Source organism: Notothenia rossii (assembly GCF_949606895.1).
Source record: "Notothenia rossii genome assembly, chromosome: 4".
In the NCBI taxonomy this organism is placed as follows: Eukaryota; Metazoa; Chordata; class Actinopteri; order Perciformes; family Nototheniidae; genus Notothenia; species Notothenia rossii.
The window spans coordinates 34,671,991-34,694,277 of NC_136902.1; the positions used below are offsets into that span (position 1 = coordinate 34,671,991).

General features: G+C 43.9%; 2 protein-coding genes across 3 annotated transcripts in view; both read left to right on the top strand.

Annotated features, from left to right (window-relative positions):
- Window positions 1-22,287, top strand: part of LOC307036909 (uncharacterized protein) — a 194,448-nt gene that overhangs the window by 122,832 nt on the left and 49,329 nt on the right. The gene's annotated exons all lie outside the window — the stretch shown is intronic.
- Window positions 6,674-22,287, top strand: part of LOC307036902 (solute carrier family 41 member 1-like) — a 75,624-nt gene continuing 60,010 nt past the window's right edge. For both annotated transcript variants that reach the window (XR_013807507.1, XM_079677530.1), the window contains exons 1-2: window positions 6,674-6,922; window positions 8,931-9,271. Coding sequence is in view for 1 of the 2 variants with exons in the window: in XM_079677530.1 (XP_079533656.1) it covers window positions 8,975-9,271 (297 nt within the window). In the remaining variant the exon portion in view is untranslated. The remainder of the gene's footprint in view (window positions 6,923-8,930; window positions 9,272-22,287) is intronic.

Genomic DNA, 22,287 nt, shown 5'->3' on the forward strand with positions numbered 1-22,287 from the left:
AAATATGAAAATGTTAAATAAGTTTACCCTAAAATAAGAAAAAATAGTTAATTATATTAGTTGCTAAAAATAAATGAATGCTGGTTAAATCACTAATGGCCCATCTCAGGTCGATTAAATGCAGTGGCGGTTCTAGACCAATTTGACTGGGGGGGCCATTGGGGGGCCAGTTATTTTCTGAGGGGGGCACAATAAATGTAGGACGAAAAAGAGAACTAGACAGTATGAAGTAATTGGGCATAAGAAAACAATGCAATACAGTTATTGGTATTTGTTTCAGTACACTTATTTATTTCAGATAGATCTTATAGTTATTACTGTTAGCTTCAGCTTAAGTTATAGTACCATTTTTGCACTAACACCATATCATATTTATATAAAAATAAAGGCAATGAACAGTTACTTCTCTACTTTACATGAGGGTGTCTGCATCCCAGGCTGTAGTTTCCTTCCCAAAATCTCACATTACAGCAACAAAATCCTGCGGTTTTTGGCAAACCGATCAACAAGTTTACGAAACAAGAGTACCAGAAAATATACATACAGAATGCAAACCTGTTCTGCACGCGCACTAATCAGTTTCGTCTATTCCGTCACATCTCTAATAAACGTAAGGCAGTGATATCTGGAAAACACACAGATTTACATATAAAAATAAAGGCAATGAACAGTTACATCTCTACTTCACACAAGGGTGTCTGCATTCCAGGCTGTAGTTTCCTTCCCAAAATTTCACATTACAGCAAAAAAATCCTACGTTTTTTTTGATTTTTGGCAAACCGATCAACAAATAAGTCAAGATTCAAAGCCTTTGACCTCCTTGACTGAATACTAAGCACACCCAGATTGCTCAGTCTCTCATCAGTTATGGTGGATCTGAGAAAAGTTTTGACCAGCTTCAATGTAGAAAAACTACGCTCACAGGAAGCAGAACTGACTGGGATTGCGACTGCTATTTTGCAGAGTCTGAAGAGCTCAAAAAACACTTCTTTATAAGGCTCAATGAACTGAACAAGCTCCACTGTACTATCAGGTCTCTGCATCCCAGTCTTTATTTTCCTATCTAAAATTCTGCTGAACTGATGTAGTTCATGCCCCAAGTCCTCAATATTTGCATCATACAACTGAGCAAATTAAAACTTTTTCTCCTTCAGAAATGCATCACTTTTGGGGTTAAAGGCCCAGATACACCAGCCCGAAATCGGCAGTAAATGGGAGTCGGGCCGAACATGAGCGTGGGCACGCCCTATTCGGAGTGGTGTGCGCCGCACCGTCGGGTCTTTTCTGCCGACCTGACGCCTTTTCTTGCCGATTCAACATGTTGAATCGGCGTCGGGAACACCACCGGAAGTCGGACAAAGGGATAACACTGATTGGCTGTTCAGCTAGCGAATCAGTGCATGAGAAGCGTTAACGGAAGTGAGGGAGGTAAACAAATTATTTAAAATGGAAGATGGAACACACACGGACGGCTATTTCACCTCATCGGTTTATAGAGCTCCTGTTCGTTCATGTACTCAATGGACGAGAGTGAAAATGGAAAGAAAAACGCTATTTGTTGTTTGTTTATATCACGGAGTCTGTTCTTCTTCTCTGTCTTCCAGTTGTTCCGGTTGTTGCCTCTTTTGAATGATGAATACACACTACCGCCGCCTGCTGGTAAGGAGAGTTATTGCCACTCACGCATGCGCAGTTCATACGTGCTCGGCTCGGATTTGCGGTGTGTTCCAGTGCGCGAAGTCGGCAAATACGCAGGAGAGTCCGGCGACGCAACAGTCGGTGTCAGCGTCGGCGACTTCTCAGGTGACTGGCCGGTGTATCTGGGTATTAAGAGCTTGGAGGCTATTCATCATGTCACAGTTTGTGTTTGAAAACCGTCTATTAACCCTTTAACTGCCGGACCAAGAAAAAAGCTATGGAAAAATTATGTTTTTGAATTTTCTTATCAAATGGGCCACAAATAAGCATAAACACATTTTATTTTTTTTGACTGACCACACAGTTTTGTTTTTATGAGCCTCTACCAAATGGTCGAGCTGGCCTTCTATGGTAAAAGTAATCATCATATACAGTACAGTATTTGTATGCATACAACTAGAATAAAACACAAACTCAAATAAATGTGTTTCTTTTATAGAAAATGAGAAATATATACAACCAGATATATTAATAAAAGATAACAAATTATAATTGTAAAAAAAAAAAAAAAGGAAAAAAATCATGTAAAGTGTTCTTCATGATAAAAAAATACTTGCTCATCTTACTGTATATGCTGAATTAACCTAACAGGAAACCACTGGCATAATAGCATTAGGATGTGCTCTACCAAATGGTGGTGCTGGCAGCATTGAGCATTTGATCAATGACAGGGTAGAAAAAGGCTGTACGAAACCCGTGTTTATCTTGTTCTGTCTCTCTCTGTCCAACAGTAGTCAGGACGAAGCTTTCAGCAAGTTTAGAGCTCAGTCGTTTTTGTCGTTTTGCTGCTGGCTGTGTTGCAGTATCACATTGCTCAGAAATGTTCAACACTTCATCCCACAAGTTATCAAAAAATGACTCCTGCCTGAAGTCATTCAATGTCTGAACTAAAGATCCAACTAAATCCACAGCCTTTGAAAGGTCAAGGGATGAAGACTGTAACATGTAAGAGAGAAATGTTGTTTCTGCAAACACTTTACGGAGCGTTACAAGATGCCCAATGAATTTTAGATCCAACTGTGCCAGCAGACCACGTGCCTCAATAGATATCTCATCATTGCGTTCTTGGAGTACTCGCTTGAGGGCCGGTAATCTATCAATAATGTTAATGTTTCTATTATGCTACAATGATGGGGAGTGGTCTTTTCTCTTACTGTGCCACAGAACAACACAAACACTTGTATTTTTATTGTTATTATTTTTAAAGTAACGTGTTACTAGTTCCTTTGATAATTTAGTAACTAATAAAGTAACTAGTTACTTTTTTGAGAGCAGTAACTATAACTATTACCAGTTACTTTTTAAAAGTAACTTGCCCAAAACTGGTAATAAATCATATTTTTTTCACTTTTCATTTTTAGGGGGGCAACAGGGGGGTCAGAGGTCAGTGTTAGGGGGGCACTGGCCCCCCCTGGTCCCCCCCTAGAACCGCCCCTGATTAAATGGAATCCTTGCGTCCCTCACTTGCGTCGTTTCCCTGCGTTTAGTCCCTCCCACCAGGGAAGCATGGAGAGACGCAAGGGGCCCTTCTCACTTCGGTTAAATGGATTCCTTGCGTCCCTCACTTGCGTCGTTTCCCTATGACTAGTCCCTCCCACCAGGGAAGCATGGAGGGACGCAAGGAAACCACGAGAAGCAGGAAAATGAGTTTTAAGAGCAATTGGACGTCCTTTCCTCCGGAGCGTCACGTGAAGTGACGTCCGTTTGTGATGACGCTGCACAGCTGTTCGTCTGACAGCAGCCAGCTCTGTCCCCGTTATTTTCAGAAACACCCCCGCCACACATTTACAGACACAAACATTTGTATCATCTGTTGTAAACCCCAATAAATAAAATCAAATAAGAACTAATTCTCAAAAAAGATACACGCCATTCTTAAAATGTATAAACGAACAATAATTCGATTAGAATGCACAATATAAATAAAATAATTGAGAGAAGAAAAAGAGATATCTATCAAAACCCAGTTAGATTAACATTTATTGGATTGCCCACTTTGTTTGTTTGTGTGGATATGTAGCACATTAACATTTTAATAGCACTTAATGACTGACTGAATGGAAATGACAATAAATGAAAATGTAAAACGAAAAAGCGATCATGAAAATGTTTCCAATAAATGAATAAAACATTTTTTGACCACTTTGTTGTTCAGATATATCACATATTTGTAACTAAATGATACATTAATTTAAACAAAACACAGTATAGACTGAGGAGTGACTCTCGTGAGTTTCATGTATCTTCTTCACTCCGCTGGGGTACTGCTCTCATGTCAAGAAGCATCAGATCAGTGCATCGTCCTGATTGGACGCAGCGCATGCATGCGATACACAGTAAGGGGGCGGAGCGAGTATCTGAGGATTTCATCGGAGGATGGTCTGGTGGTTCCTCGGTTATCGCTCCTCCATTATCGCTCCTCAATCCTCGGTCCTCCGGCAGAAATAAGAGCCATGGGACGCTACTCAAGATGGCGCAGACAAATCAACTTCCGGTGATACCGACGACCGACGACCGAGGAAATAGGCTTGTTTGAGACGCGTTGCGGCTCGCCTCGAAAGTAGACGAGAATAGCCGATCGCAGCCGGGTGAGGTCTCAAAAAGCTAGCCTGAAGTCGGACAGCTCTGAGTCGGCTTCTTCTTCTTCTTCTTCTTCTTCTTCTTCTTCTTCTTCTTCTTCTTCTTCTTCTTCTTCTTCTTCTTCTCTCGGTTTTTTAGGTGCATACCGCCACCTCCGGAGTCGGCTTGACTAAGTTTGCATTTATAAAGAATGCACACATGTGTTTAATCGTTAATGTCATATATGTACTAAGTAAATACATTTGATCCTGCTCAAGATTAGATTCAACTCTATTGTTATTGCACAGATTACAGGTGAGACAACAAAATGCAGTTTAGCTTCCAACCAGGAGTGCAACAAGCAGTAAAGTCAAAAGTAATGTACACAATCTACAGAATAAAATATAGAATGAATTGAATGATGAATAAACAGTGAGGGGTATGAATATACACAGCAGCCTGTGAGCAGTATGAACAGTGTGTATGAATATGCTTGAACGTGACTCAATTAGCTCTGGACTCAGTCTTGACTTTGTCTTGTCTGCATTTGGACTTGATTCGGACTTGCATGGATTTCTCTTGGTCTTAACTACAGCCAGGGTTGGGTTGTAACGGAATACATGTAACGGCGTTACGTAATCAGAATACAAAAATCAAGTAACTGTATTCAGCTCGCGTTACATTTGAAAAACGAGTAATCTGATTACAGTTACTTTCGTAAACCTGAAGTGAATACATTCTGGATTACTTATTGGAATTATTGGTGGAAAGATTTCCTCACAACATTTAATATTCATTACTAAAGGTACAGCCGAATCATCACAGCGCACAAAACCTATTACCGCCAAAAAAGGGAGCGTTTGAAAGAAATTCGAGGGTCCGCTCAGTGAAACAATAACAGCGAAACATGGAGGAACAGAAGTCTGTGTTTAAATCGTGTGTGTGTGTGTGTGTGTGTGTGTGTGTGTGTGTGTGTGTGTGTGTGTGTGTGTGTGTGTGTGTGTGGAGGTGTGTGTGGTTAAAAGTTAAAATACATCAGCCACACCGCTCTTTAGCCTTTCTGATGATTCTGAAGGTAAACACAGTGAAGGCGGTGCTTGAAAGGCGGTGCTTGGAAGGCACTGCGCGCTTGTCTTCTCAGAGGCTGAATTAACCCTCCCGCTGCCTCCTGGTGCTGCAGAGATTTCATGAAGTGAAGGAGGTCCTGCCAACACTGGCAGGACAGAAGACGACACGCCCGTTCTAAGCCGTGTCCCTCACTCCTCACATCCCAAGCTGCATCCCCAAAAAGTTTATTATGTTGTTACATCGTTTCAGACGTTATGTTTCAGTTGTGCTCTTGATAAGCCATTAAAACAGTAAAAACACGTTGAGTTTCCTTTTGCTTTTTGTGTCTCCTGTACACCAAAACATACCCATCTGTGATGGAAAAAGAAAGTAATCCAAAAGTAATCTAAAAGTAATCTGATTACGTTACTTTTTTAAGACACGTAACTGTAACTGTATTCGAATTACTTTCAGAGCCATGTAATCAGTAATCAGTAACTGATTACATTTACAAAGTAACCCTCCCAACCCTGACTACAGCCCATAATATAGCTATATCGTGCAATAAGTGACATAATGCGATACACTATGAGTAACAGCAACCAACAGAGCAGCTAGATATCTGATATGGGGTGTAGAAGTAGAAAGAAGACGTCCTCACTCTGTCATCCGCATGAATGAAATTCACAAGTGGAGACTGTATTTGGACACAGACCACAAAACAACATCACCCAGGCTTACCCAGTGAATGTCAGAGCCTGCGCACAGAGTGGTGTCCTATTACATGCAACAGCCATGAAGACCATGCTTTTTAAAGTATGTTGCACGTGGTAGTTAACGTATGACAAAATAAAAAATGACTAGAATCCAAAAGACATGATGATGATTGAAATGAATACTTTTATGATTTCAACCGGCTACTATGGCCAGAAAAGTATCCAAACAATTGGTAATACAGTGTAGTAGCTTTGTATACTACTCCTTGACAAAAATAGTGACATCAGCGCAAAAATGGTTTTAAATGCCAACATGTTTAGATTAAATGGACTGGGTAAGGATTTATCTATTGTTTTTTTTATATATATGGTGGTTCCTTGCATGCTGCTGTCACCAGTCCACCAGAGATGGAAAGAGACAGGAGGGGGATATCGTTATCTGCCAATGCAATGAAATTCAAGACGGTGCCTCATGATGCATGCCTCACACACTGCATATTACACACAAACACACACACACACACGCACACACACACACACACACACACCCCCACACACACACACACACACACACACACACACACACACACACACACACACACACACACACACACACACACACACACACACACACACACACACACACACACACACACACACACACACACACACACACACATACACACACACTGATACGCACACACAGTTAGCCTAATGCTCAAACGTACATTGAAAAATGCACCAGCAAACCAAAAGCGGAAAATACACACACACACCTTAATATAGACAAGACATTTACACTCCAACACATACACGCAGCATGGCAAGCATATAGTTATTATTGGGAGCTCGCGTTCACTTTAGCTGTGCACACACACCCTCACGAGCTCTGGAGACAAAAGGTAAGGACAAGATGTCGAATAATTCAGAAACATATGTCATCTGTGTGTATTATAGGTTTGTTTAAGCTGTCGGTAGCCAATGACAGAGGGGCAGGAATATGCTTTTAAACTATGAGTTAATGAGTTTGTAATGAGTTTCATAATTATGAATATCTGCCACTGATTTTATTGTAATTGAGTGCCGGTGACCATGTAAGGAGCTTCAGTTATAAATGGCTCAGGTCTGAGCTGTCATTGCTGACTTACTTAAGTGTCTCTTATTCTATGTTTTTTATGTTGGAATTATGTTCTAAATTGTGTCAACACCTGTTGTTGGAGACATTTACTTTAAAAAAAAAAGTTGGACCCTTGTATTATGATTACAAAATATTAAAGACCTGACTTTTAAGAGTGGCATAAAACAGGATTCTTCATTTAAAATGTTGAATATATCCCAATGGAGTCCCAAATTCCCGCAGCAGCCCACTTTGTCCACACGGGGGCGGTGCTACACGTTGTTTATCCAATCAAAAAGTGCCTAGTAGTGTAACCTTGGTTACCGGGGAAGTGATATTATGGTATGTAGACATGGCAGCCTGCAGTGGAGGCATGCCGCATGCATATCAACAGAAGATTGCTTATCGCTGTTTTGTTGTGCTGACGCGCATCTAATGGGGCTTCGGAGATAATCGGCCATATCCGGAAACTGTCGACGATACCGTGTGTAATTCTTCGTTATTAGCACTTTCGTAAGGGTATTCTAGGGTGTTTGTTTGTTTGTATGGATTGGTTCATCAACACACCCATCGCGTAGAGGGATGCTGTTGAATGGGCTGCTTTTAGACAAAATGAATGTTATACAAGTAGCCTACATTATAAGGTTAAGGACAAAAAATGTATAGCATGCAAAATAAAGCCACTGTCAATGCCATGATCAAGGTTCAGCTTCAGGGCTACATACCAGTGGTGGAATGTAATGAAGTAGATGTACTCAAGTATTACACATTTGAGGTAATTGTCGACTCTACTGTAAATGTAAATGCTACTTTATACTTGCACTCCACTACATTTATTTGTGAGCTTTTTACACATTTAGATTATAAGCTAAAACAACATATCAATTAAACATTGACTTATCATTGTAAAGTTTAATACAAATTTGCTCCACATTTCCCAGCTGTGAAGTACACATTAATGCATCCATAATCAGTATTATAATATAATATTACGCACAACGAGTACTTTTCACCTTTAGTTATTTCATTATATTTTGACGCCAGTACCTATGTACTTTTACTTAAGTAAGATTTTGAATAGCTACTTGTAACAAAATAAGTTTTACAATTTGCTATTCTTAAAATCTAGGTACTTCTTTATTGCAGCAAATGAAAGTATGAAACATTTTAATAAATATAATAATATAAAACAGCCACAGATAGGTTGAGCAAATATTTCCATAGCCTTAGCAATGAGGCATTCATGCTTTCCTTTGTGCATCTGTATGTGTGCTGACATTGTATTCTATATATAAAGAGAGCCAGTGATACCACTGGATTTTTGAATGGAAATTAAAAAAGATAACCATGTTGGAAAGGCCAAATAAACTAAAAAGTAGGGTCATATTGTCACATTAATTGAAACATCTATAGAATAAGAATTGAAGACTAATGCTAACTTTATAAACTCCAGCCAAGGCTCTAGAAAAACAGAATAGTGTAAAAAGATAAAGGTTTAATGTATCTTAACACTTAATTTGAAGTAAACTAAATAATACAAATGAACATTTCTAGTTACTTGAAGGCTAAAGATAAACTAACGCTCTGTATTTATTTTTACACTCCATTTAAGCTATTTAACTCTTTATTGATGTATATCTAGTTTTATTTTTATTTACAAATAACCTTTTACTGTAGTTGTTCAGTTGATGGGATCCATACCTACAATATTTTTGGGTACAAATAGGATAAAACCAAACCTGACATACGAGATGTCCCCACCAATAAACTACATTTTGATTCTGTATTCCCAGTTTAATCCAACACCAGCCTAGTCTTCACAGCCAGCACCGCCATCATGCCCGGGGAGGACAAACCCCCACTGACCCGCCAGAGGAAGAAGAACAAAAAGTTCCGCTCCAAGGGGAAGAGCCCGAGCGCCGGTCCCGGTGTGGTAGGCTCCATAGAGGACCAGGATGACCTCCTCTTACCCCCAGTGGCCCCGCCTCCCCCTAAAAAGGAGGATAAGCCCAAAGTGTCTGCGGCCAAAGTGGAGGATGAGTCCTCCATCGCTATCTGCCTTCAGGTGCTGTTTCCCTACCTGCTGGCCGGGATGGGCATGGTGATGGCCGGCCAGGTGCTGGACAATGTTCAGGTGAGGGCAGGAAACAGTGAAGTGAGAATGTGAGCTTAACATCATAATGGTGACCGCTGGACAGGGCTCGAGCTTAAGGACGTCCCGTCGTCCCGGGGCCGAAGAAAATAGTGTCGGGGAGGATAAAAAAATATTTTGGGACGAATTTGGGACGAGAGATGAACGGCGATGAAAATGAAACTGACTGCACGTTTTGTGTAGCACACAATTATTAAACCTCCTTGTCAACATAAACGCACAAAACATTTAGCAACCCGCGAAATACACACACACACACACACACACACACACACACACACACACACACACACACACACACACACACACACACACACACACACACACACACACACACACACACACACACACACACACACACACACACACACACACACACACACACACACACACACACACACACACACACTAGGGATGTGCATCTCCATCACTGAGGCCGATGCGATGCGCATCTCGATACGTTGCCACGATACGATACATTAACGATACCTTTGAAACACCAGGCGATGCGATACGATACGATTCACCCCTGTTGCGATACAGTTCGATACGATTTGATTCAACATTATGCGATTCGGGGCGATACGATGCGATTCAACACGATGCAAAAATAATGATACTTCAATATGGTACGACAGAGGATTTTTGTTTTATTCCTTATGCAGCAAATCATACATTAACAAAAAAGTGCTTTACATATTTGGTACTGCACATCCCATCATGCCGTTTATTTTTTTTACCTTTAAAAGCTCTCCAGAGTACAATTGTATAACACCTCACAGTTAAACAATGTAAGGATGCATTGCTCATGATTAACAATGTGCAAATAACAGCTACAATAGAGCAATGCCCATACAGCTGCCAGCCCGATGTGCTTAACACTCAGAGGCTAACTCACCAATGAGCAGAAAGCAGTGGTTTCTATCTGAACAATAAAGAAAACAAATAACCTTTCACAAACAGGTATTTCATAACTGCTTACAGTAAGGAAGACATTTAAATTATTATTGGCCGTCACAGGCTGCTGTAAGCTAAACACCTCTCTCTGACAGAACACCTCACTGAGTGATTTAACTCATATGTCTCACTTTCAGGTTTCTCTTTTCAGCCGCAGACCCCATTTCGCCTCTTTATGTGCGTCGCTAAGTTCCTCGTACTACTTGTGTACTTTAAAGCGGCTCGGCATCGTTAACAATTTGCGAGTGATTTTTCAAGTTGACCGTCTGTAGTAAATAGTGCCGCGCACATATACCGTCAGGACGTTAGTGATGGGGTGCGGCTGCGGAGTGATACTGTGTGTATGCAAGTCCGCATCTAGGACGGATCTATTTATCATGGCTGTAGACCTGTTAAGTAATAAAGATACCTCATACAAAGGTCTACGGATACCTTATTACTCTCCATGACCTGTGGTCAACTATATAGCATAAATGACTATCACACCGTCTTTCTTGAACAATCCGAAGTGTTGCCAAACGTTTGATTTGTAGGTATTTGTCGGTGCGCTGTGTTTCTCTTTCTCCTCAACTTCCGTGTGTGTTGATAACTGAGACTCTCGTTCTCCGTAGTGGCGAAGCAAATATCAAAGATCGACTCTGCTGAACGTTGACAAGATAAGGGGATTTTATATGAATGAATCGGTTTTTTACCGATGCAAAGACGCTACGCAATCGATGCATCGCGAGTTCAACCCAAACTGTAGCCGATGTGCACTCTTTCAACCGGTGCACTCGCATCTTGAACGTTTATGCTGGTGCACCGATGCGAATCGGTGAATCTTAACATCTCTAACACACACACACACACACACACACACACACACACACACACACACACACACACACACACACACACACACACACACACACACACACACACACACACACACACACACACACACACACACACACACACACACACACACACACACACACACACACACACACACACACACACACAGTACGTAGCTACAGCTGTGCTGCTGGCTGTCAGCCAGTGCCCGCGAATTGCTGGCCCGCAAATTTGCGGGTCTAGCTATGTACTGAGTGTGTGCAGCGCCATTTATCTATTATATGGCTCTGAGTGTGTGTATTTCGCGGGTTGAGTGATGTACAGTCACAATGGCATCCCGTGGAGGAATTCTGAAATGTTTTACCGTTACATCACAAAAACGCACAGAGGAACCAGACCCTGGAGCCCCGGCCTCCTTATTTACTTACTCCCCTTCATCCCCTATGGGATGTAATAACAAGGCTGAGATGAGAACCCTCCATCGTATTTAGTCCTTAGCAATATGCTGCGCCTCTCCCATGTAGGGGTGGGTACCGAGCCCCGGTATTAAACGGTCCCCGGGCCGGAATTATTAAAGACAGTGGTAACGTTAAGCTCCGAAGTTATCTGACTTTTTATCGGTACTGGAGACATTTAAAAAATATATATCATATGTATTATTGCTACATAAACATTATATGGCAGTTTTAGCTTCGCCAACTCCGTTTCTAATATGCAATAAGACTACAACATGCATCTATGATGTATTTTCGAGCTTTCTAATCCAGACGAGATCTCTCTCTCCCGTCTGTGTGCGAGGGGGCGGGGCAGTTTGTGAAGGTCTCCTGACTGTGTTACAGACTGTCATCCTGGTTAGTGGTTACTCTGGGTTCTGTCTTCAGGACAGAGTGTAGGATTTTTTTGTTAATTGGATGGGACTTGCTTGGATTCAATATTAGAGTAATTTTCTCGTTTGTGTGTTTGTTTAAATATATTTGGCCTTTGTTTATGTGATTGACTGATTTACTCAAATAAAAAGGTTGATGAATTATCCTCTAATGCAGGGGTGGGGAACCCCTGGCCCCCGGACCGTATACGGCCCGCGAGACCATTTGCTACGGCCCTCGAGGCAATTTATAAACACACGCAAAAAAGAAAAAAATTAAAGAGATCTAGACCGCAAAAAAATTAAACAGGCGAGTGCCTGTTTTTCCTGGCCAAGGTCAGGGTCCTTGAACACAACACGAGCCTAACGTGTCATCACTTGGTATAAGTCTCGTCTGACAGGGGAGCATGGCAGGGGAGCACCAGAACGTCGCTTCGGCACTTCCAAAAAGTGCAGTACCCATAAGGAGCCGTACACATGCCGCAGTTTCTGCGTGGCTGTGTCTTTAGTTGTAAGCCCAGTGGCGATCTGTTCATCTGTCATACTGATCATACAGTCAATAACTTTGTTGTTATTAGCATCTGGTTAGCTAGCTATGCTAACGAATATAAGAAGCTTTTTCTCCAACCAGTGAGGTAAAGGCACATCTTTATATGATCATTATAGTTCTAAAAAACAAGAGAATAAAGTAAACAGGTATAAAATACTATATGACAGTAAATAAAAGTTGTTATTAATAAACAAGAATACAGTTTGAAAGGGGAGTTATTTGTAAAATATCCATAAAGAAAAATACATCTGCTTCCAGTTCTGTTTCATATGGATGTTGAGAGATGTATCCATAGATCTCCTAATGTTGCTCTCAAAGTGCACCAGATTGATGCTTTTAACTCCAACATTTAAAAAAAAATCTTCCCGGGGAGGTGAGGACCCCCCTAGAGGAGGTTAGGTCCCCCCCCCCCCCCCCACACACACTTAAATCACGTCAACATGGATAGGAAACGAAATACATTTGCACATATCTTGTGTCCAATATACTTTCTGTTTTGGTGGTCATGCCACAACCGTGCACGTGAATGCATGCACGAGTCATGGTCAAATATCTGGATTAAGAGTTTGCTTTTTCTTTGCACGGCATGAAAGAAAGGCAAAATGAATGGGCTGTGATTTTAGTATTTTTAAGCAGAGGTCAATAATTTGTACGGCCCTCGGAGGATGTTTAAAACATTGAAATGGCCCTTGAGAGGGAAAAGGTTCCCCACCCCTGATCTAATGATTTGTATGAAGTTTTATTTATGTTAAAGCTCACTTTGAATGATTCTAGCTAATGATAATGTAGAAAAACTCATAATTAAAATTTCGGGACGGTCCACATTAATTTCGGGACGGGTTAGATTGTATTTCGGGACGGTTCCGGGAGGATAGTGAAAAAAGTTAGTCGAGAGCCCTGCCGCTGGAGTTTTATTTTTTTATTTTATTTTTTCACAGACATAACTTTAATATAATTCATGGAGATGTTGTACATCAGGGATAATAGTTCATGTTGTTCATGTCCTCCTTGGACACCAAAAGGACATACAATTTCTTGATGCTATCAAATTTATATTGTACAAACATTATCAACACATTACAGACATTATCATTCAACAAAGTACAAGTGCGAGAGCTTGAGTTTTTTTAATTAATTATTATGTATTTAATTTTGTATCTATTTATTATAATTTCTAACTATTTGTATTTTTGTATTATGCCTTTGTTGAATGAGGACCATGCAAAAAATGTACAGCACAATTAACAGTAAAACTAAAATATTTAAATTAATTTCAACTAAAAATGTACAGTACAGCCAATGTTGTCAATTCAGATAGCTCAATATGCCTTTTTTTGCACAGTGGTAAAAGAGTAAAAGTCGGTGCATGTTTTGGGCTCACCTGGAAGCACATTTTCAAATCAAACCAAATCAGATCAAATTGTATTTATAGCTCAATATCCCAAAACGTATTTGGTCTCAGTGGGCTTTACAGATGTACAAACATGAATGACATTGTAAAAAGATTAAATCAAATTACACAAATAAAATAGAATTACAAGTAAGAATGTAAATTACAAATACAATGAAATATAATACAATAAAAGACCATACAATCACCAAGGACCAAGGAGGATGTTCGGGGCAACCTTGAAACCAGCCCTTATTATAGGCTTTATAAAAAATAATAATGAAGTGGCCGCAAATGTCTGTCTCCTTCTTTAGATTTCTCTGACTTCCAGTGCTTCGTCTTTTAACCCCTTCCCTTCTCTTGCGCTCTTTTTTCTTTTCTTTACTGGGAACAGTTAAGCAGTGTTAATTTTGGCAGCTGTTTTTGATTTAGTCTTAGTCTTTAGACGAAAATGGTTATTAGTTTTAGTCACATTTTAGTCATTTCTATCCTTCATAGTTTTAGTCGACGGAAATTCAAAACGTTTTAGTCTACTTTTAGTCTATGAAAAATTACATCTTAGTCAACTTTTAGTCAAAATGTTTTCTCTCTTTAAACCAATTCAGTTAGGCAAATACAGGTATCTGAAATTGTAATCAATGTGACAGTATCAAGTGTTGAAATTCGTAAAGCAACATTTCACTCTCTTAACACTTTACTTGTGTAATATCTAGGGATGGGTATCGTTAAGGTTTTCTACGGTACTACTAGTCTTATCAATACTGCTTATCGATCCAGTACTTTAACGGTATTCTTGTATTTACTTTTTGTTATTTTTTAAAGGGAAAAACTAACAAATTGTTAACCGAATTAATTGCTTTATTTAAATGTGAAATAAAGGAAATATATATAATTATGTTAAAATATTGTACTATACTTGAGTAAAATGTTGAGGTAATTTACTGGAGTATTTAAATGTGTTGCTATTGTGTACTTCTACTTCACAACATGCATTTAATAGCTTTAGTTACTTTACAGATGTGGATGAATGATGTGAAATCTAATCAAGTTTTAAATCAGACTTTAGTTCCACCTGGAGTAAATTCACAAGCTACCCTGCAGAATATAAAGTCCTTCAAACTTGAAGGACTCCAGCATGTGTCCCTTCTGAATGCTCCGTCCCCGGCAGATCTCTGTGTGCCGCTGCAGCGTGTCTGTTAGGCCCCGGCCCGCACACAGAGAGACACAGGGAGATCGCTCTTCTGGAGTGAAGAGGGCGGAAATAATGATATTGCAAGTTCGAAACGTAAGATGCATTTTGACAGACAAGACGGACAATTGGGGGAAAATACTCTGCATTTTGATTGTCCACCATTAACACCTTAGTCCCGTCTCGTCTCGTCAACGAAAACTAAATATACTCTTCGTCAAAGTTTTCGTTATCAAGAATCTATAAGTTACTTACGTAACCCCAGTTCTCAGAGTAACATGAAGTGAGATGTCTCACTATGGGATGCGTCTCAACGCGTATGCAAACAGAAGCATCAATCTCATTACGCCAATCCTGATTGGCTGTTGATCTTGACGTCTACGTCAGGGAATCCACCCACCCTATAAGTAGCTTGCGCTACGACGCAGCGTCATCCAAAATAAGCACCTCTTCTCGCTTCACCTTAGCAAGAAGGGCCGTCTGGTGAGACATCTCACTTCATGTTACTCTGAGAACACGTAAGTAACCTATAGTTCTCATTCATAACACTCCGTTCGATGTCTCACTATGGGATATTGAAACTCCCGTATTGCTAGACATGCTTATCTCGAAAATCACCAAAACAACCAGAACTTAACAGGTAGAACCCTGTCTCAACACGGGGCCCAGCACTGCACGGGCCACACTTGGAGCAGAGACATCTAGCCTGTAAAAGCGGACAAAAGTGAGCGGTGAGGACCAGCTCGCTGCTGCACAAATGTCTTGGTTGGAAACACCCTTGAACAAAGCCCAGGATGTAGCCAGTCCACGAGTAGAATGAGCACGCAGGCCCGTTGGTGCCTGCAAACCCTGACTCGTATAAACCAGAGCAATCGCTTCCACAATCCAGTGGGAGAGCCGTTGCCTGGTAACGGGCTTTCCCTTGTGAGGGTTAGCCCAGGATATAAAGAGTTGGTCATTGCAACGAAACTTTTTTGACCTGTCCATATAGGTGCGTAAAGCACGAACTGGACACAGCAAATTCGGCCGCTGTTCCTCAGAGGAACACAGCGGCGGAGGCAATGCCACAATGTCAATGGGGGTACATGAGCCAACCACCTTAGGTATAAAGGCCGGGTTGGGCTTCAGCAACACTCTCGTTTGCCCCGGGGCAAACTGAGTGCATGAAGGATGTACAGAGAGCGCATGAATGTCACTGACTCGCTTGGCAGATGCCAGAGCCAGTAACAGCACTGTCTTCAGTGACAGGTGTTTCATGTCAGCTTCTTCCAGGGGTTCAAATTGAGGTCGAGTGAGCCCATCTAAAACCACTGCCAAGTCCCATAAGGGCACCAGTGACCTGGAGACAGGGAGGAGCCTGCGAGCCCCTTTCATAAAACGGCAGACCAAAGGATGTTGGCTAGCCGTCTTTCCCTCAAAGCCCACATGGCATGCAGCAATAGCAGCCAGATACACTTTGATTGTAGAGAAAGCTCTGTGTTTATCAATTAGGTCCTGTAGAAATGATAAAATCACCCCGACAGGACATTGAAAAGAGATGTGTCCTTTTTGAAGGCACCACTCCTCAAACACCCTCCACTTACAGTCATAGAGAGACCTGGTGGTGAAAGCACTCTGAATAGTGTTTATCACCTTCTGTGGGAGCCCCACTGTATTCAGATTGTACCACTCACGGGCCAGGCCCATAGTGCCAAGCGCTCTGGGTGTGGGTGAAAAATCGTCCCCCCCGCCTGAGACAGTATGTCCCTGCGTAGTGGGAGCTGCCACGGCTGCCCGCACAGCAGCTGATATATCTCCGCCAGCCAGTACATTGCAGGCCAGTGCTGAACTATCAGGATCAGTGTGTGGCGTTGTTCTCTCACTCTGGCCAGAGTTGGGGGTATCAGAGCCAGGGGTGGGAACGCGTACAGAAGGACCGGAGGCCAAACATGCACGAGCGCGTCCACGCCTAACGGTGCGTTTAAATCGCGCATTGAAAAGAACAGCATACATTGAGCATTTTCTTTTGATGCGAACAGATCTACCGCGGCTTGGCCGTAACGCACCCACAGCTGACTCACAACCATTGGATGTAGAGTCCAGTCTGCATATAGTGGTGCACCTATGGACAGCAGATCTGCCCTGAGGTTCATCACTCCTGGTACGTGCGTCGCTCTCAGAGAGAGGAGACGTCCGCAGCTCCATAAGATCAGTTTGCGTGCCAGCATGTGTAACTGGAGAGAATGCAAACCCCCTTGGCGGTTTATATACGATATCGTGGTCGTGTTATCTGTCCTCACGAGTACATGATGTCCTCTGAGAAAAGGCAGAAAGCGTTTTAGGGTGAGGAACACCGCTAAAAGCTCCAGATAATTTATGTGTGACCGTTGGAGGTCTCTGCTCCAGAGACCCCGCACAGGTCGACCTTCGTATATATACCCCCCCAGCCCATCAAACATGCGTCTGTGGTGACCACCTTCCGCGATAGGACAGCACCCATAGGCACGCCCCGTACTAGAAAAGTCGGGTGTAGCCAGTGACGCAGTGCCATTACGCATTTCATAGTGACCATCACTCTCCGCGCGCCATGACGCGCGGGGTCCAGTCTGAGGGCAGCTACCCAGCACTGAAACTCCCTCATGTGTAAGCGTCCCAGTAGTACCACCAGGATGGCTGACGCCATGAGCCCCAGTAACCGCAGACATGATCTGAAGAGAACATATTTGCGTAGCCGGAAATGAGCGAGGCAAGCTCTGCAGGCTTTCACTCTTTCTGCTGACAGGCGGGCTGTAAAAGGCACCAAATTCAGGTGTAGGCCCAGGAAGAGTACAGTCTGGGCTGGGGACAACATGCTCTTTTCTGTGGTTATTACGAAACCCAGATCGAGCAGGTGTTTTACGAGGACATTTGTCTGCGTAATAGCCTCTTGCTCCGACTGTCCGAGAAGCAGCCAGTCGTCCAGATAAGTTGCCAAGCGAATACCCTGTTGTCTTAACGGCGCTATCGTGGCTTCCGTACACCGTACAAACCCTCGCGGGCTGAGAGACAGACCGAAGGGAAGGACTCTGTACTCGTAACAGACACCCTGAAAGGCGAACCTCAGATATTTCCTGGGTGGGTAATATACTGGGATGTGGAAATATGCATCTTTCAGGTCAACTGATGTGAACCAGTCGTTTTGGCGCACGAGACATAACAGAGATGTGTGAGTGAGCATTCTGAATTTGCATCTTTTGAGATATTTGTTCAGAGCTCTCAAATCTAGTATAGGCCGAATTCCGTTCCCTCCCCGTTTGGGAACGAGGAAATACTTGGAATAAAAGCCGCTCTGACTCTGTTCGGCGGGTATTATCGATATAGCCTCCTTTTCTAGTAGCGAGAAAATCTCTTGCTCCAGAATATGGGCCGACTCTCCCCGGGCTTGTGAATACAGAATGCCCGAGAAGCGAGGGGGGGTGACAGCGAATTGGAGCCTGTAGCCCCGTGTTACTGTCTTGAAAACCCAAGCAGAATCTGTGAGCATCTTCCACTTTTCGCTTCTTAAAGCGAGCGGAGATGTCACATCTCTGTCGTCTGCCCTCTGTGTCTTTATTTGTTGTGTTATGGGGCCCTCTAGTGTCTGAACACGGTGGTACCCCAGGTTGACAACCCCGGCCGACACTGCGCATGCGCGTGGCGGTGGTGCCTTCACAATCCCGTCTAATGTCCGCTTTTTGAGAGCGGACGTAGCCGCTCTCAAAAGAGGGGTAGAGGACAGACTGTTTATTGTTTTTATTGTTTTTCTTTTCATTTTTATTGACTGCGCCCTTGGCTTCAAGCCTGGAAATGACAGTGAAAATGATTTATTAGGAAACAATAATGCTGACATGTGTTTGTGTGACTTAAACAGGCAGCGGAAATTGCTGTCTTTGATGTATAGTCCATTTCCCTTATGGCGCGAACTTGAGGATGACGTTCTGGCATCACTCGAGGCGGCGGGAAGATGGGGGCATGGTGGCACCCCGAAAACACATGAGCATCTAACACTGGAACGTGTTCTGGAGCTGGGAAACAGGGAACTTTCAGCTCTCACGTCGAGTCGAGGAGAGGAGGCTGTCAGGCCGCCCGCTTCTTCTTCCTCGCCTGGTGGCTGAAAACCTGGGTCGGCTGTGCCTGAGCGGCAGCTGCCGGAACCGGAGATTTTCTTGGCCAGCTCATCCTCGCCTCGTGCCTGGGCTGGGGACCCGGGATGGGCTATGGTCTCTGCTGCTTCGGTATCTTGAACCGGGCAGGACGTGAGGCAGCTGGAGAGCCTCGTCTTCCTTCTTTTTTGATTCGCATCTCAGCTGCATTGAAGCTAGAGCGGAGCCAAATATGCCCTCGGGAACAATAGGCATGTCCAGAACATCGTCTTTATCCCGGTCTGGAAGGTTCGTCAGGTTGAGCTACCTGGCTCTCTCCTGTACCACCATAATTCCCAGTGCTTTGCCCGTGGCTTGGACTGCACAGTGCTGCAAACGGAGGCAAATGTCCGTGATCGCTGCAATCTCGTCGCACACGGCAGGCTCAGGTATGCTCGACAAGTCTTCGCAGAGCTCCGCCTGGTAGGCGGTCAGCCGCGAGGAGACGTTGAGTGCCCTGGCGGACAAAGCTGCGGCTTTATAGACCCGTTCGGTCATTGCTGACTGAAAACGGTCTGCCTTTGCCGGTAGCGTGGGGTTCCTGCTCGGTGTAGAAGCCAGCCTCAGTTGGAGGTGGGCTGCCACCAGCGGTTCCATGGGCGGCATGCGGAGCAGGCCGAGCCTCTCCATACCGTCACAGTCCAGGGAGGAGGCACCCTGGATTAGGGCCTTGTTGCTGAAAGGGCGGTCTCTCCACGACACCGACACCTCGTCCAGCATCTCCTTAAAGACTGGAAGGAGCTGCCTCTTTGTCCTCGCTGCTTGGGGCAATTGCTTCCCCTCGTAGCGAGATCTGGAGGTCTCCTTGGCCACTTCAGGCCATGGGATGTCCAGCCTGGAGGCAGCGCGTTGACACATGGCCTGCAAGTCCATACTTAGGCAGGGCGAAGCTGGTGTGCTTTCGCCCAGGAGAGCGGACATCGCTCCCGGCTTTGCAGCCTCAGCCGATGAAACGAAGATGTCATCCTCGTGCTCATCCGAGTCGGACAGGAGGAACTCAGAAGCATCCTCTTCTTCCTCCATATAGTCCAACTCCAGGACATCCTCCGCGGGTGGAACCATGGTGAGCTCCAGTTGGGAGCCCCAGCTTGACACAGCGCGGGGCTCCGTTCTCGCGGCTCTTGCCGCCACCGGACCCCAGCCTGACAAGGTGCGGGGCTCCGGTTCAGCGGCTGCCGCTGTTATTGAGCCCCAGCCTGACACAGCGCGGGGCTCAATCTCTGCGGCGGACGCCACCATGTCTTGATTGCCGGCCGGCGAATCAGTGGACATGAGGGGGTCCTGTCCCGACAAGCTAGCATGGCATGCTAGTTGTGGGCGGAGGCTCTTAATGGTGAAGCGGGCACAATGCCCGCACGAGCCGGGGTTATCGATAGCCTCCTGGGCGTGTTCCAGCCCGAGGCAGGACGAGCAGACCTGGTGTGAGTCTGTGCCGAGATCTTAAACCTGTAGCCGCATAGCCAAGCCTCCGAGTCCCTGACTCCTCTGGTGTGAGGGAGGGAAGGGTCCATCTTTGTTCGCCGGGGTGTCGGCGTGGAGTGGACACGCTAGTAACAGGTACGTTACTGAGAAAAAAATCCAACCTTGTCGTTAATCCGAAAGGAAAAAGCGACGGTGTAGATTTTATTCTTGAAAGAATATTAACTGGTGTGTTCATATCTTTTGTTTTTATCTCCGTCTCCTCTGGTGTGGAGGGAATAAAAGCTAGCAAAAGGTATGTTACTAGCTTGAAGAAAAAATCAAACCTTACCGTAATTTCAAAAGAAAGAAACGGCGAGGCAGATTACAATATTAACTGGTGTGTTAATATTGTTCAGTCTTCTTGCAAAGCAAAAAAAGTAACCGGCAAGCGCCCGTCAACCGAATGTTAGCTTTGGGTTCAGTCTGTGGACCGTTAAGCTAGCCCAGCTACTGATAATTCGAGATGTGCTCTGAAGCGAGAAGAGGTGTTTGAATGACGCTGCGTCGTAGCGCAAGCTACTTATAGGGTGGGTGGATTCCCTGACGTAGACGTCAAGATCACCAGCCACTCAGGATTGGCGTAATGAGATTGATGCTTCTGTTTGCATACGCGTTGAGGCGCATCCCATAGTGAGACATCGAACGGAGTGTTATGAATGAGAACTATTTTTAGCTTGTCATCGTCTCGTCTTAGTCATGTAAAAAAGGTCGTTGACGAACATTTTTCGTCATAGTTTTCTCTGACAAAATTAACACTGCAGTTAAGCCATTCTGAATACAAAGGGTTGTGCTCTCTTGGTTGTCCACAGCTGACACTTTATTGACCAGACTTCTTTCTGCTGATTGATATAACTGCACATAGTCCCTTGTTCTATCTCACACAGGCTCCGCCCTCTACTGGACTCTATGGGTACTACTCTCATCAATGATACGCGATCGTTCACACACTGAAGTTGTATAAACGTAGCCGGCCAATCAGGGCGAGCCTACCTGATAGCGCGCGCAGGCTCACAGTATATAAGGCAGCTACACCTCCTGACTGTCATCATTTTCTGTTCAGCGAGTTGGACAACACCTGAGAAAAGGATTCGAAACAAGTAAAAAGTATCTTACCTCCAGGCAAGCGAATGGAGTCGCCACTGCAGGAAACCCGGGCCTGTCCCTCATGACCGGCTTAATAGGGGGCGCTGATCCCCACCAGCTCTGGTTCGACTGCCTGGGACCAGACCAAGCCGAAGACGAGCTTGAGATGGTGGGCCAATCACGTTCTTGCTTGATTTGCGGGACCAGCGTTGCAGTCGGGAAGAAAAGCAATGTGGCAGCTCACCACTTCATAAGGAGTTTGACAAACATCAGCCCCATTGAACAGCCTAGTCATGCCAGCCTATACAACACATGAGGGGCAGTTTTACTCTGTGTGTGTTGCAACTTGCATATATATTTATTGCACTTGACGCACACACACCGAAGAGTTTTCGTTTTGGGGGTGTGGGGGAGTCCGTCTGCCCGCCCATCAGTCGGACTGACGGGCAACTTCTCACTTCAAAAAAGAAGAAGAAGAAATCTAGACCGCAAAATAATTAAACAAGCGAGTGCCTGTTTTTATTGGCCAT